Source organism: Dipodomys merriami, unplaced genomic scaffold (assembly GCF_024711535.1).
Source record: "Dipodomys merriami isolate MVZ:Mamm:240054 unplaced genomic scaffold, mDipMer1.0.p SCAF_26, whole genome shotgun sequence".
Classification (NCBI taxonomy): Eukaryota; Metazoa; Chordata; class Mammalia; order Rodentia; family Heteromyidae; genus Dipodomys; species Dipodomys merriami.
In genome coordinates this window covers 12,883,798-12,897,500 of record NW_027204048.1, presented here as the reverse complement: position 1 = coordinate 12,897,500, position 13,703 = coordinate 12,883,798, and the positions used below count along the sequence as shown (strand labels likewise).

At 43.8% G+C, this 13,703-nt stretch overlaps 1 protein-coding gene across 1 annotated transcript in view; it reads right to left on the bottom strand.

Annotated features, from left to right (window-relative positions):
* The window catches only part of Entrep1 (endosomal transmembrane epsin interactor 1), a 58,976-nt gene that overhangs the window by 22,072 nt on the left and 23,201 nt on the right, over positions 1-13,703 (bottom strand). The window contains exon 3 of the mRNA XM_070035704.1: positions 3,265-3,375. Coding sequence (XP_069891805.1) covers positions 3,265-3,375 — 111 coding nt within the window. The remainder of the gene's footprint in view (positions 1-3,264; positions 3,376-13,703) is intronic.

Below are 13,703 nucleotides of genomic sequence, written 5' to 3'. Positions count from 1 at the left end.
GAGGCCTCTACTTCCCTCGGGTAATACTAGGTGTCATCTTCCCACACAAGCCATTCTTGGCACCATACGTTTAGTGCAAAGAGATCACCAGCTGCTGTGGACTGTACACAAGCCCAGCACGACATTCAAGACCCCAGAAATGTCTGCTATGTGGAATCTTTTTTTGTTGTTGTTCCGGTCCTGGGTCCTGAACTCTGGGCCTGGGTACTGTCCCTCAGCTCTTCAGCTCAAGGCTAGCGCTCTACCACTAGAGCCACAGCGCTACTTCCAGCTTTTTTCTTTTTGCTTATGTGGTGCTGAGAATCGAACCCAGGGCCTCGAGCATGCAAGGCAAGCGCTCTACCACTGAGCCACCTTCCCAGCCCCTGCTATGTGGAATCTTCAAGCTGAGCCAGCACTGACAGCAACAGTCCCAGGTGAATGAAAGCTAATCCCTTTAGACGAGATTATTTGACAGTTTAATCATTATACAAAGGATCTGGAATGCCAAATACTGGGCCCACTCGATACAAGGAAGCCCCGAGGCTCTTTGCAAAAGGACTGTAGGCAAAAGTGTGCTTGTGTTCCTGTCCCTCTGAGCCCGCACCTGCTCCTGGCCAGTCCAAACCCCTTCACCTCCACTTGAAATCCCCTCTCCGCACAACATTCCCAAGCATTAGTATCTTCAGTCCCTTGAAGTGATTCTCGAACTCACCCCAAAAGATAACCATCCACCTCTCCACATCCATACTATCACCAGATCCGTCACATCCTCATCTTCCTCCCGCCACGCCCTACCACTATGGGTTTCGACCCTAGCTGCACTTTAGAATGTTCCAGAGGGCTTTGGGAAAACGCACTAAAGTTGCCAGTGCCATCTTTAGCCATCGGGGAAGCTTCAAGCTAAGTACAACGACTATGAGCTGTCACTTTAGCTCATGAGACTGGCTATACACTCTTCCTCTCTCCCCTCTGCGGGTGAAGGGAGCTGATAGAAATATGAGCTGAAACCCTTTAATAAAGGAACTAGCTGGCCATTTTAAATGGCTGGGAGTATGAGCTAATGCAGGGCAAAGGCGGGATGGGGGATGGGAGCCATTCACACAGCCCTGAAGGGTTTTTAAAAACCACATGGGTGCTGGTGGCTCACACCTGTAATCCTAGCTACTCAGGACATGGAGACATGAGGATTGCAGTTTGAACCCATTTGGGGGCAGGAAATTCCATGAGACTCTTATCTCCAATAACTTACCAAAAATGCCAGAAGTGGAGCTGTGGCTCAAGTAGTAAAGTGCTAACATCGAGCAAAAGAAGCTCAGGGAACAACACCTAGGCCCTGAGTTCAAGCCCCAGTCCCAGAAAGAAAACAGAAACAATAACCCACACAACTGCTCTGCGATCTCACAGCTTACGGGTTAAGAAGCAATAGAATGACATTGTTTTTTTAAAATGAAGAATTATGAGAAAGAATAAAAGGTTATAGTGAGTCCCTCCCATTTTTATGCTTGGAAAGGTCATGGATGGTATTGGAAGGGCTTGACCTTTGCTAGAAAACAAAGCATTCTTATTGGCTCTCTTTCTGCTGGCTTTAATAGGGTGAGATTACTATGGATGAAATTCCAGATAGAGGAGAATGAAAACAATTTCTGGACTCCATTCCTTTTGCTTCATCCTAAGGGAGATGTTTGTTACTAAGAAGTTCTTTTGTAAAAGTTCAGCTGTCACTAACGACTCCACTTCTACGTATTAGAACCGACAGCAGGATAAAGAAGAGACATTTGTCCACTCAAGCTTGAAGCAGCTTTGTACACAATAGACAGAATGTGGGAACAGCCCCAAGGCCCATCCTCAGATGAATGGATAAACAAAATATGTCATGCTGACAAACAATGGAGTATTATCCAGCCTTTAAAATGAAGGAGATTCTGACACAGCTACAACACGCACACACCTGGAGGACATTATACTAAGTGAAGTAAGTCACTCACAGGAAGGTAAACACTATCTGATTCCACTTATGGGAGGTACATAAAAGTATCTGAATTCAAGCCAGTCACCAGTGGCTGGGGCCTGTAATTCTAGCTACTCAGGAGGCTGAGATCTGAGGATCATGGTTCAAAGCCAGCCTGGGCAGGAAAGTCCATGAGACTCTTATCTCCAATAAACCACCAGAAAACTGGAAGTGGCGTTGTGGCTCAAGTGGTAGAGTGCTTGCCTTGAGCTGAAGATCTGAGGGACAGTGCCCAGGTCCAGAGTTCAAGCCCCACAACTGACAAAAAAAAAAAAGTATCTGAATTCATATCAATGGAAAGTGGAATGATAGTTGCTGGGGATTGCTGGGCACAGGGAGATGAGGAACGGTTGCTAAATGTTGTTCCTGTTTTATGAAATGAAAAGTTCTGAAGACTGTTTCCACAACCATCTGAATGAACATATTGCTCTGAAGTGTACACGCAAAAGGGTGAGGATGGTCAATTTACATGCATTTTGCCACAATTTAATTTTGGTTTTTGATAGTACTGGGCCTCATTTTTTTTTTTATCTTAGAGAAGCTACAGGTCTACAACATCATAGCCACAGTTCTGACAACCAAAAGTCTTGATTATAGTGTTGTATCCCAGACTCCACTGACACACTGTGTAATGAATGGAATAAACACCATACTTATCTTCCAAGGTCAGAAAATCTCCAGACGCTGACATACAACTTGGCTTCCTTAGGTTTCGTTATGTATTTAGTCAGTCTTGGGACTTGAACTCAGGGCCTGGGTGCTATCTCTGAGCTCTTTCATTTAAGGCTAATCCTCTACCACATTGAGCCATAGCTCCACTTCCAGGTTTCTGGTGGTTAACTGAAAATACAAGTCTCATGGACTCTTCCTGTCCAGGCTAGCTTTGAACAGCGATCCTCAGATCTCAGCCTCCTGAGTGGCTAGGATTATAGGCATGAGCCACCAGTGCCCGGCTTTTCCTTAGGTAAAAGGGGTTGGCCTGAATTCTGGTAACATTCTTTTCTTTTGTCTTCAGGTAGACAGACTGGCCGTGGAGACGCGGGACCCATCTACTCATTCAGTCACTGACCAGTGTGGCTCTGGGTTCTGGGGGAGCCACACTCCCTCACAATCAAGCGAAAAGCCTCAGAAAACAGCTCTCAGCTTTGTTTTCCTACCTCCTTTTATCCACTTCAAGACTGCGGGACGGCTGGAGGTGCCACAAATGGATATCACAAGGAACGCAGCCAAGCCTGGCTCCAATCCCAGGCCTAATGATGTTTAGGGCTGCTTACCAGATCACACCTGGGTACGCTGGACACAAACTGTGCCCCTTGACATCCCAGGATGAATCCCGCGAGATTTAGCAGGACGCAGACCACAGAGAGTAACACGAAGAGGTTTACCTGAAACGAGAGGAGGAAGGGCAATTAGAAAAGGCAACACGGGTGGTCCCAGATGAACAGAAGAAACCTGATGTCTTCTCCTAGGAGAAGACTCTGGGGAATGCATCCGAGCAGGTGCAGTAGTGACGGTTCTCAGGCTGGGATCCTTGGTGCCCATGGACTTAATCCACACACAACGTGTATCACCTCTCACAACTATGGCTACGCCAAAGCATTGTGGAAAAGGAGGCTGCAGGACTAGAAAAGAACAGAGCATCGACCTTCCTTCCTCACACTGGGCTTCCACCACACACTGGTAGATGGCATCTGAAAAGACTCACACAGGTCTGGAACCTTCACACCCAACCACACACACAGTCGGTGCTACATTGGGAAGTCTTGAACTATGGTGATTTTCTTTTAATCCACTAAAATATGCCTGGGAAAAAAAATGTTGTGATGGCCCTTTGTATCTACCAAAACAACACTTAATCTTGAAAAAAAAAACTTTTAAAGTGTTAGAATCACTAAACATTCACACCATTCCATATAACATGGCATCCATTTGCTCCCTCCATTGGACCCCTGAATCTTTTCCCTAAAATCTTAAATCAGCTCAGCAAAAGACATGATTTATCACATCAGTAGGCTTGCCACAGACTAGGAGAAAATATTTTCTTGAATATATTGAACCAAGAAACTATATTCAAATAATTCCTCACCTCATGATGAATTAATAATAATAATAATAAACTAAAGACATACCCGGTAGCCATATGAAAAGGTACTCAACACAATTCATCATCATGAATATAAAGTAAAGCCATAGTGAGCTATTATTTCATACCAACTAGAACAGTGAAAATTTAAAAGCTGATAGTACCAAATGTTGATGAGAATGAGGTACACTTAGACTTTTAGACACTTTCATGTGGGTAGAAAATAGTATGATTGAGCTGGGCATACTGGTGGCTCATGCCTGTAATCCTAGGTTCTCAGGAGGCTGAGGTCTGAGAATCATGGTTTCAAGCCAGCCCAGGCAGGAAAGTCTGTGAGACTCTAAATCTCCAATTAACCACCATAAAACTGAAAGTGGCACCATGGCTCGAAGTGGTAGAGTACTAGCCTTGAGCGGGAAAAAAACTCAGGGACAGCACCCAGGCCCTTAGTTCAAGCCCCACAACTGACAAAAAAGAAAAAAGAAAATGGTATGATCAATCTTAAGAAACCATCAGTTGCTTTAAAAATTAAATATAAACCTTATCTACAGGAATATTCCACATAATTTATGGAGCTACTTAATTTTCACTTCCCTACTCTTTCAATGAGAGCCACACACAGTGACTTCCTTCCAAAAGACCATGCAGAAGGGACAGAAGTAACTTTCCAGGGGATAAACCTGACAAACACAACATCCACCAGATGACAGAGGTCAGAGTCAGCGCTCAGCCGTGTCAATAGCACATGCCTGTGCTGACAGGGCTTGGGAATTGCACTTTACCTCTGTGGTCTCCCTACTCTGAACCCACAATAACAGTCTAATGTTCCATGGGGAAAGTTTAATGAAATGCCAGGTGCAATGCATCATCCCAAACACCCAACGAACGCTCCTCAAATCTGTTAAGTCATCAAAAAACAAGAGAAGTCTGAGAAACCACCACTACAGTTCAGAGAAGTATAAGCAGACCTGTCAGCTAAATGTAATGAGGCATCCTGGATGGGCTGGTGGACAGAAAAGAGACAATAAGTAAGAAGTAGCTAGCAATAAGGTGTCCAATATGTGATGCACTACCATTCACTTGTAAGGTCTGAATGACAGGAGAAACTCAGTGTGGATGGAGTATATGGGATTTCCATGCAGATGGAGTATATGGGATTTTCATGCTCTAGTCTTGTGGTTTTGTTACATATATGTGTGTATGCTATTCTAAAATGAAAACATGTATTTTAAATGTAATAAAGTGATTATATAATGTAGCATATGTAAACAATGGAATATGTCCATCCATTAAAAAGGAGCAAACTATGAATGCAAAAACAACAGTACAAAATCCAGGAACACTACGTTGAGCAAAAGAAAGCAGATGCTGTGTGTTTTCCCTTGCTTCAAGTTCGTGGATAGATGTGATCATCTGTGGAGACAGAAATCAAAATAGTGATTGCTTGGGTGGGGACGTGGAGAGAAGATGTTGACTGGGAAAAGAAAGCAGGGAATTTTCAAAAGGGAAAATATTCTACATCCGATCTTGCATGGTGGTTCCATGCACGATTCTGGTTTTCAAAACTGTGCTAACAGAAAGCTGGGTATGATGTAGCACCGCTGGAACCCCAGCATTCAGAAGGCTGAGAGGCAGGAAGATCCCAAGTTGAAGGCCAACCTGGGCTACAAAGAGAGGCCCCGTCCCAAAACCTCCAAACAACCAGAAAAAGAAAAAAAAAAATCTAAACTACAATCTAGGATTTCCCTACATTCAAGTTATACTTACTGACCATAATTGTAACAAAAAGAGAGGAGGAACCTTGAATCTAACTGCCAAAGCAGAAATATGAGATCAAACAGAAAACTGAGGCTATTCTAAAATGCCTGAGCAACAAACAAAATGAAAGAGTATCTTGGGCATTCCCCCCTCCACCCCACTCCAGAGGGGCTGTCCACAAGTCAGTCAGTCTGTCCTACATTAGATCTGTGCAAACTCCACAGGGATGATGTAGACCAGAACACACAGACTTCAAAATTACCGTGCATTTTCCCTCAGACTATGCTTGCATGTGACCTTATAGTTATTAAAACTCTGGCCTAGCTGGCTGCCGGTGGTTCTCGCCTGTAATTCTAGCTACTCAGGAGGCTGAGATCTGAGGATCATGGCTCAAAGCCAGCGCACGCAGGAAAGTCTGTGAGACTCTTCTCGCCAATAAACTGCCAGAAAACTGGAAGTGGTGATGTGGCTCAAGCGGTAGAGCGCTTGCCTTGAGTGAGCTGAAGAGCTGAGGGACAGCGCCCAAGCCCAGAGTTCAAGCCCCACGACCGACCAAAAAAAAAAAAAAAAAAGAGTAAAGACATATCTACTTTATCTACTTACAGGTGAAGCTTGTATTATTACACAGGGTGTTTCACAAAATGATTTTTCAGCAAGACTGGTACCCGTGTTTCAGTCTTTTGCGTATGAGATGCTTGAATTTAAGTCATCTGGAAAGGATAGTCAAATCCTAAGAATACTCTATAGATGTATTGATTGTGAAACTTCTCCAAAGACATTACATCACTCACCTCCTTCTGCCAAATGAAAGAAGCCAGTCACAAAGAATCACCTTTATTTGAATGACCAGAATAGGTAAGTCTAGGGCCAAGGTTATTGTAGGGAGATGGAGAGTGACATCTTGTGATTAGAAAGTTCCCTTTGGGGGGGGGGGTGATGTACAATTGATGCTAGTGGCATTTGTACACATCTATGAATTCACTCATACCCACTGAACTGTACGCAAGTGCATTAATATATATACATATTTAGATCTATGACATCTTAACAAAGCTATATTTTAAAAAGCAGCAAGATAACATATGAGATTAAACATTTTCTCTTGCCCACAAAGATAAAAAAAAAGGTCATTCAGAATCCATAGGAAAATTTCAATATAGTATAAATAATAAAGACTAGAATACCCTTGATTTGCTGATCAACACAGTCCTCCTTTGAGTGACATGAGATTCCATTTTCTCCTCACCCTCATTCCTCCCGCCCCAGTAGTAAGCTGTGCTCCACCCTACACAAGAGGAACTTGGGTTCTTTTGTTCTTTGTTCTTTTCCCTACCATTTTGTTCAAGGCTGCTTTGTAGCCTCAGATGTTTCTGCTTTTCCTAGACACTACTTTGGGCCAGGCCCTTGATGTATCTGTTTCTTTTAAGCTATAGAAGGGGACAAGTCCAATCATAACGAAATCAGTAAAGAAAACGTCCAGATCTGTATCTTTGTGAAAACTTGGGACTTAATTGAATTCAGCTTCTCTCCCTGCCACCAGCATCTCACAGTAGCAGCAAACAGGCCTGCAGAAGGAAGGGTGAGGTAGCTGCTGCAATCTTCTATGTCCCTCGGTTTGCTGTCTACTTCTCCCACAGATCAACATCTGGGTGAGAAAGAGTAAGGGAAGACTGGGCTGTGGCTGTTCATGTCTGGTCATGGCAACTGTGTACAAAGGTCTCTCCCAATGGGAAGAAGCTCCTCTGAATGGCAGCTCCCTGATTGGTCATCCAGCAGTAGAGATGACCAATCAGCTCCCTGATTGGTCACCCAGCCTTCTGCTGCTGTGGCTTCCCCAGTCATCTAAGGGCCTCACCCCCATTCCAGCTCTCTCTCATGTGCGGCCCATCTGGTCAGCTGGAAGTATGAATCTAGGATTTGTTCTGTCACTGTACTATCCAACTGAGGTCCCAGGATGCTCCAACCACCACCTTCATTCCCCAGGCCTGGGTCTGACACTAGCAAAGTCCAACACTAAGGAACCCTTACCATCTCCCAGTGCTTATCTTTAAGGCCCTGAATTCAGATGTCACAGCAATCTAGAACTTTCTCCAAAACATGTATCTCTTTAATCAGCTATGGGTTACAAAACAGGTTCCACCCAGTAGCTTTACAAGCCCTGCTTAAGATAGTGTGTGTGTGTGTGTGTGTGTGTGTGTGTGTGTGTGTGTGTGTGTGTGTGAAAGAGAGAGAGAGAGAGAGAGAGAGAGAGAGAGAGAACGCAATGGGCCTCTCTTATACAGAAAGCCCTCCCATGAGTGTGAATTAAAAAACACACTTCTAATGTTGAGATGCAGTAGCTGTCACATAGCATGAGTATTGCAACTGCCACTGCTGGTTTTCATCATTCCAGAAACAATCTCTAGACAAAGTTGGAGTGGTATCATATAGTTAGAGAGCAAAATACAAACTTTAAAACTGTGATGATGCCAAGATGCTAGAAAAACTTGTTAGCAAAAGTTGGAGGGTGGAAGGAAGGGAGAAGGAGAGTGAAAGGATCAATATCATCATCTTACAAAACAATCTCACATTGAAGAACTAAGAAATGGAAGCATGTAACATTATTTTAAATTATAAAGTGATCAACAGGAGAGATGAAAAAGAAGTCTTTTAGAAAATGAGAGGAAGGTAGAGTAACAGAAGGTCCTCCATTTGCAGCAAATACAAGGCTATTAAAACCAGCAAGAGTTGAAATGGTTAACTCTGGCATTCTAATCAAATTGGAGCACTGACAGAAAGGCGCAGAGGCCTAATTATTTTATTTTTAATGAGTAAGATGCTTACTAAGCTCCTCCTTTGTCAATTTTTTTAAAACTCCCCATTTAAAGGTACTATATCTCATAAATTACAAAATGTAACAGTGATCTGATTAAAATACAGCGAGACAAAAGAATTGTAGTAGATGGGTAGGAACATAAAGAGATAGGTAGACAGACAGACAGGGAAGGAAGAAAGGGAGACAGGAAGGAAGGAAGGAAGGAAGGAAGGAAGGAAGGAAGGAAGGAAGGAAGGAAGGAAGGAAGGAAGGAAGGATGGAAGGAAGGAAGGAAGGGAGGGAGGGAGGGAGGGAGGGAGGGAGGAAAGGATCAGTGGGACACAGTCTCAGTATATACGAAGGCCCAATGTGCCCCAGATCACATAATCTGTTAGGGTATCCAGATCTGGGTCTAGCCTCAACTTTCCCCGCTCCTTTGAAGAGCAGAATATGTGCTAATACAATCCATTTAGAAATCATCTTTTCCTGTCAGGCACTGATGGCTCAGGCCTATAATCCTAACTACTTGGGAGGCCAAGATGTCAGGATTTTTGTTCAAAGCCAGCCCAAGCAGGAAAGGCTGTGAGACCCTTATCTCCAACGAACCACCAGAAAACTGGAAGTAGAGCTGTGGTTCAAAGTGACAGAGTGCTAGCCTTGAGCAAAATCTCTCAGGGACAGGGCCCAGGCCCTGAGTTCAAGCCTAATGACAGACAAAAAAGAGAGAAAGAGAGAAAGAGAGATAGAAAGAGAGAAAGAGAGAAAGAGAGAAAGAGAGAAAGAAAGAAAGAAAGAAAGAAAGAAAGAAAGAAAGAAAGAAAGAAAGAAAGAAAGAAAGAAAGAAAGAAAGAAAAAGAAAGGAAGGAAGGAAGGAAGGAAGGAAGGAAGGAAGGAAGGAAGGAAGGAAGGAAGGAAGGAAGGAAGGAAGAAATCATCCTTTTCTCTTCACTAAAGGCTCCCCTCTGCCAGGCAGCTCTGTGGCATCCTCATCATATGTTAAGCTAATAAGAAAGATCTCATTCCACCGTGGCCCAGGTCCTAACACCTGACTCCAAAGCCCTCTACCCAATGCTGCCACCCAGGCCGGGCCCTTGCTACTTATCTATCCAGACCAAGCACTTACTAAGATTCTTCTCCTTCCACTGGGTTGTCGTAAGTGCCCATATATTTAAAAATTAAGCTCATTCTAGATTTTAAAAGTTACCATAAGGAGGGCTGGAAATGAGGCTTAGTGGTAGAGTGCTTGCCTCACATGCATGAAGCCCTGGGTTCAATTCCTCAGTACCACATAAACAGAAAAAGCTGGAAGTGGCGTGCTGGCTCAAGTGGTAAAGTGCTAGCCTTGAGCAAAGTAAGCTCTGGGACAGCACCCAGGCCCAGAGTTCAAACCCCAGGACTGGCAAAAATCAATCAATCAATCAATCAATCAATCAGTGTTACCATAAGGAATTATTTGATTCATGGCTGGGAGGGGGGAGAGAAGGGGGAAGAGCAGAGGAAGTCAGCCCTACTATAGTCCTGTAACAATCATGGTTGGAATGAGAGAAAGCAGTTCAGCTAGTTATGCAGAAAAGGAATTTCTTGCCAGGCTATCAAGTGGCTCACAGAATCCAGGAGAGCCAGGCTCCGGGCGTTGCAGGTGGAGCCAAGAAAACTGAGTGCTGGAATCTCTCCCAAGGTCACAGGAAAACCAGGTCGCAGGTCACCAGCCCAGTCACCTGTGGCTCCCTAACTAATGAATTCTAAGCAGCCCTGAACTGCTCTGCATGGCCAGCTGAGCTACAGAGACCCAGGCAGAGGGTGGAGGTCATGGGTTCAACCCTATGGCTAGACTCAGAAGTATACAATCAAGGCAAGGCCCTGGCTCTCACAAGATTCACACAAACACACAGGTAGACCCCAAAGTGAGTACAGACACTGTAGATGCTGAGGAACCCCCAAGTCAAACCACAGCAAGCTGAAGATCCCTTCAATCAGCAACTACACCAAACAAATGAGCAAGTCCCCCTCCTTCCCATACACTCAGCAGAATAGTTCCCTACAATTTCTTGACTGACCTTCCAGAAATTTCCATGTTGCAACTGCAAACACAAGCTGATTCCCAAAGGACAGTTTGGTTTTTAGGAGTGTGTGTGTGTGTGTGTGTGTGTGTGTGTGTGTGTGTGTGTGTGTGTGTGTGTGTGTGTGTGTGTGTGTGTGTGTGTGTGTGTGTGTGCGCGCGCGCGCGCATACGTTCCAGACCTTTCTCTTCCTGAGCTCCCAGTCCACAGCTATTCTGGCATAGTTGAATTCCACTCAATCCCAACCATTTCTTTCTTTTTTTAAATTTTTTTTTAATTTTATTTTTTTTGCTGGTCATGGAGCCTGAACTCTGGGCCTGGGCGCTGTCCCCAGCTCTTCAGCTCAAGGCTAGTGCCCTACCACTTGAGCCACGGTGCCACTTCCTGCTTTTTCTGCTTATGCGGTGCTAAGGAATCAAATCCAGGGCCTCATGCATGCAAGGCAAGCATAATACCACTGAGCCACCTTCCCAGCCCCCAACCATTTCATTATCTTGGGAGATAAACCTTCCAGGGATGCAGCCAAGAGCCCTAAAACCCTACAAATATCCTCCATTTGACTCACCCTTTCTAGAAACCTCTGGCAAAATGTTCTCTCTTACTGATGTAAGGTGTACAAAACTTAGCTATGCTTGATGAATGGATAATTAACCGTGGTATGCCAGGCTAGTGGGTGTGAAACCCATTGTTCATAAAACTGTTCTATAGGCCCGATATGTATCTCTGCTCTCTGTCCTTTCAAAGTTTCAGAATGGAGACAATGAAGAACTCTGGGGTGGGGGTGGGGTCTAGTGGCTAACGTATGTATAGCAGAAATTGGTCTGGAGTTCATTTTCATTCTACCACTTAACTAAAAGATTACTTATGAGTTTAGGCAATTACTTTTTGCTACCAAACTCAGCTTGTAACTAGGACATACCCAACCTTGGGTCTCTTGGCAAAACAAGGTCTGGATTCAGCATAGTGATAAACAACCCACAAGTGTTTTCCATTTTCTTTTCTTTTCTTTTCTCTCTTGGTGGGGGAAAAGCGGAGGTGGCGAGACAACATCACTATGTAACTCTGGCTGGCTTTGAACTTGGCAATCCTCCTGTCTTAGCCTCCTGAGTATTGGGATCACAGACATGAGTCACTATGTTAAACTAGGACCTACTTCCTAATCGTGATCAGAGCTGGGAAACAAAAGTTCTACTGGGTCATACTGAGCCTGAATCCCACCTGGGACCCTTGACAACACCTAAATTCATGTTTCATGCGATGGGTTACTTAGTGACATGTTAAGGAAGAAACAGATCTCTTGGAGATTTTCTCAAAGGATGATTTTGTGTGTGTTTGCATGTTTGCTAGCTAGCATGAGAGCCTATTTTACATTTCATAGCTTCACATGAACTTATGGGGTTTTTTTTTTGTTCCTCCTTATAAGCTAGACATATGTATTCTCATTGTATAAGTAAGAGAACTGATTCGATCATTTCCTTGCAAGAGGCAAGCCTAATATGCAAAACTGGACATTATACTGTCTTGATTCATTTCTGCCAAGCTCTCTGGAGTAAAGGATAAAACTGCCAAATCCTTTGTCAATTCAAAACTTGAAAAAGAACTGGGCGATCAGAAGTTCGAGAAAGTTGTTTTAACTTAACGCTTTTGACCAAAAGTCATCTAGTGTCAGCCCCAGGTGAAGGACTTACCAATACATTCATGAAAGAGAGCCATATAGAAGGGCTCATGGGAGAAGAACTGCAGTGGAACCAAACCTCACGTTCTAATAGCAGTTCATCTGGTGGAGGATTCGACAAGCTAGCTCATTCCTAAGCTAAGCAATATCCCCTTAAAAACAGGCATGTGAACGTAGCTGGTGAATTCTTATGCATTATAGCTATAGAAAAATGTACCATAAAATCCCAAAGGGAACAGCCATCCTTTTTTCCCTCACTCCTTTACTCACTGCCTTCCTCCCTCCCTCCTTCCTTTCTTTTCTTTCTTCATTCCCAAGTACTAGGGACTGAATCCAGGATCTACTAGACGAGAGCACTACCACGGAGTTACATCTCTAGCCTTTTTGAATTTATTTAGAGACAAGGTCTTGCTAAGTTGTCAAGTCTGTCCTCAAATTTGAAAACTTCCTATCTCAGCCTCCTGCGTAGCTGAGATTACAGTGTGTATCACCATGCCCAGACAGCAGGCCTTCAAAAATCGTGAGTCAGAGGTATTGGCTCATGCCTATAATCCCAGCTCCTCAGAACGCAGAGGGTGAGAGGACTTCAGTTTAAGGCCAGCCCAAAAGCTAGTGAGAGGTGCATCTCCACCACTCATCCAGGTGTGGTGTGGTGGCATGCACCTGAGAAGCACAGATGTGAAGATTACAGTCCAAGGCCAACCTGGGAAAACCACAAGACCCTATCTGAAAAACAAGTGGAACAAAATAAGACTAAAAGAGGGGCTCAGGTGATAGAGTACCTGCCCAAAAGCCCAAGGTCCTGAGTTCAATCCCAATATCCCCAAGGGGAAAACAACATCACCAAACACAGTGAAATAATCACAGTATCCCAGCTTATACACAGGAGGTTATAATGACCTGTTGAAATGCCCACCTGACATTAAACTAATATCAAGGGTTCTAGAAAGGGTTCTGGGAAGCTATATAATACGTGAGCTAGAAGGAGTCTTAAAAATTACTCTGATCTAAGAAAATGTGGTATATATACACAATGGAATTCTATGCCTCCATCAGAAAGAATGACATTGCCCCATTTGTTAGGAAATGGAAAAACTTGGAAAAAATTATATTAAGTGAAGTAAGCCAGGCCCAAAGAAACATAGGTCCCATGGTTTCCCTTATTTGTAATATCTAGTATATGTATGAGTCAAGCGGAAAAGGTCAGATAACGTGATGTATTTAATGTTTTTTTCTTTCATGCATGTGTTTCTAACGCATTTATAAGATTATCTCTTTGTTGCTTTGTATGTCCCTCCCCCACAGTATAACCCCTGCTTTCACTATATTTGATGTCAGTATAA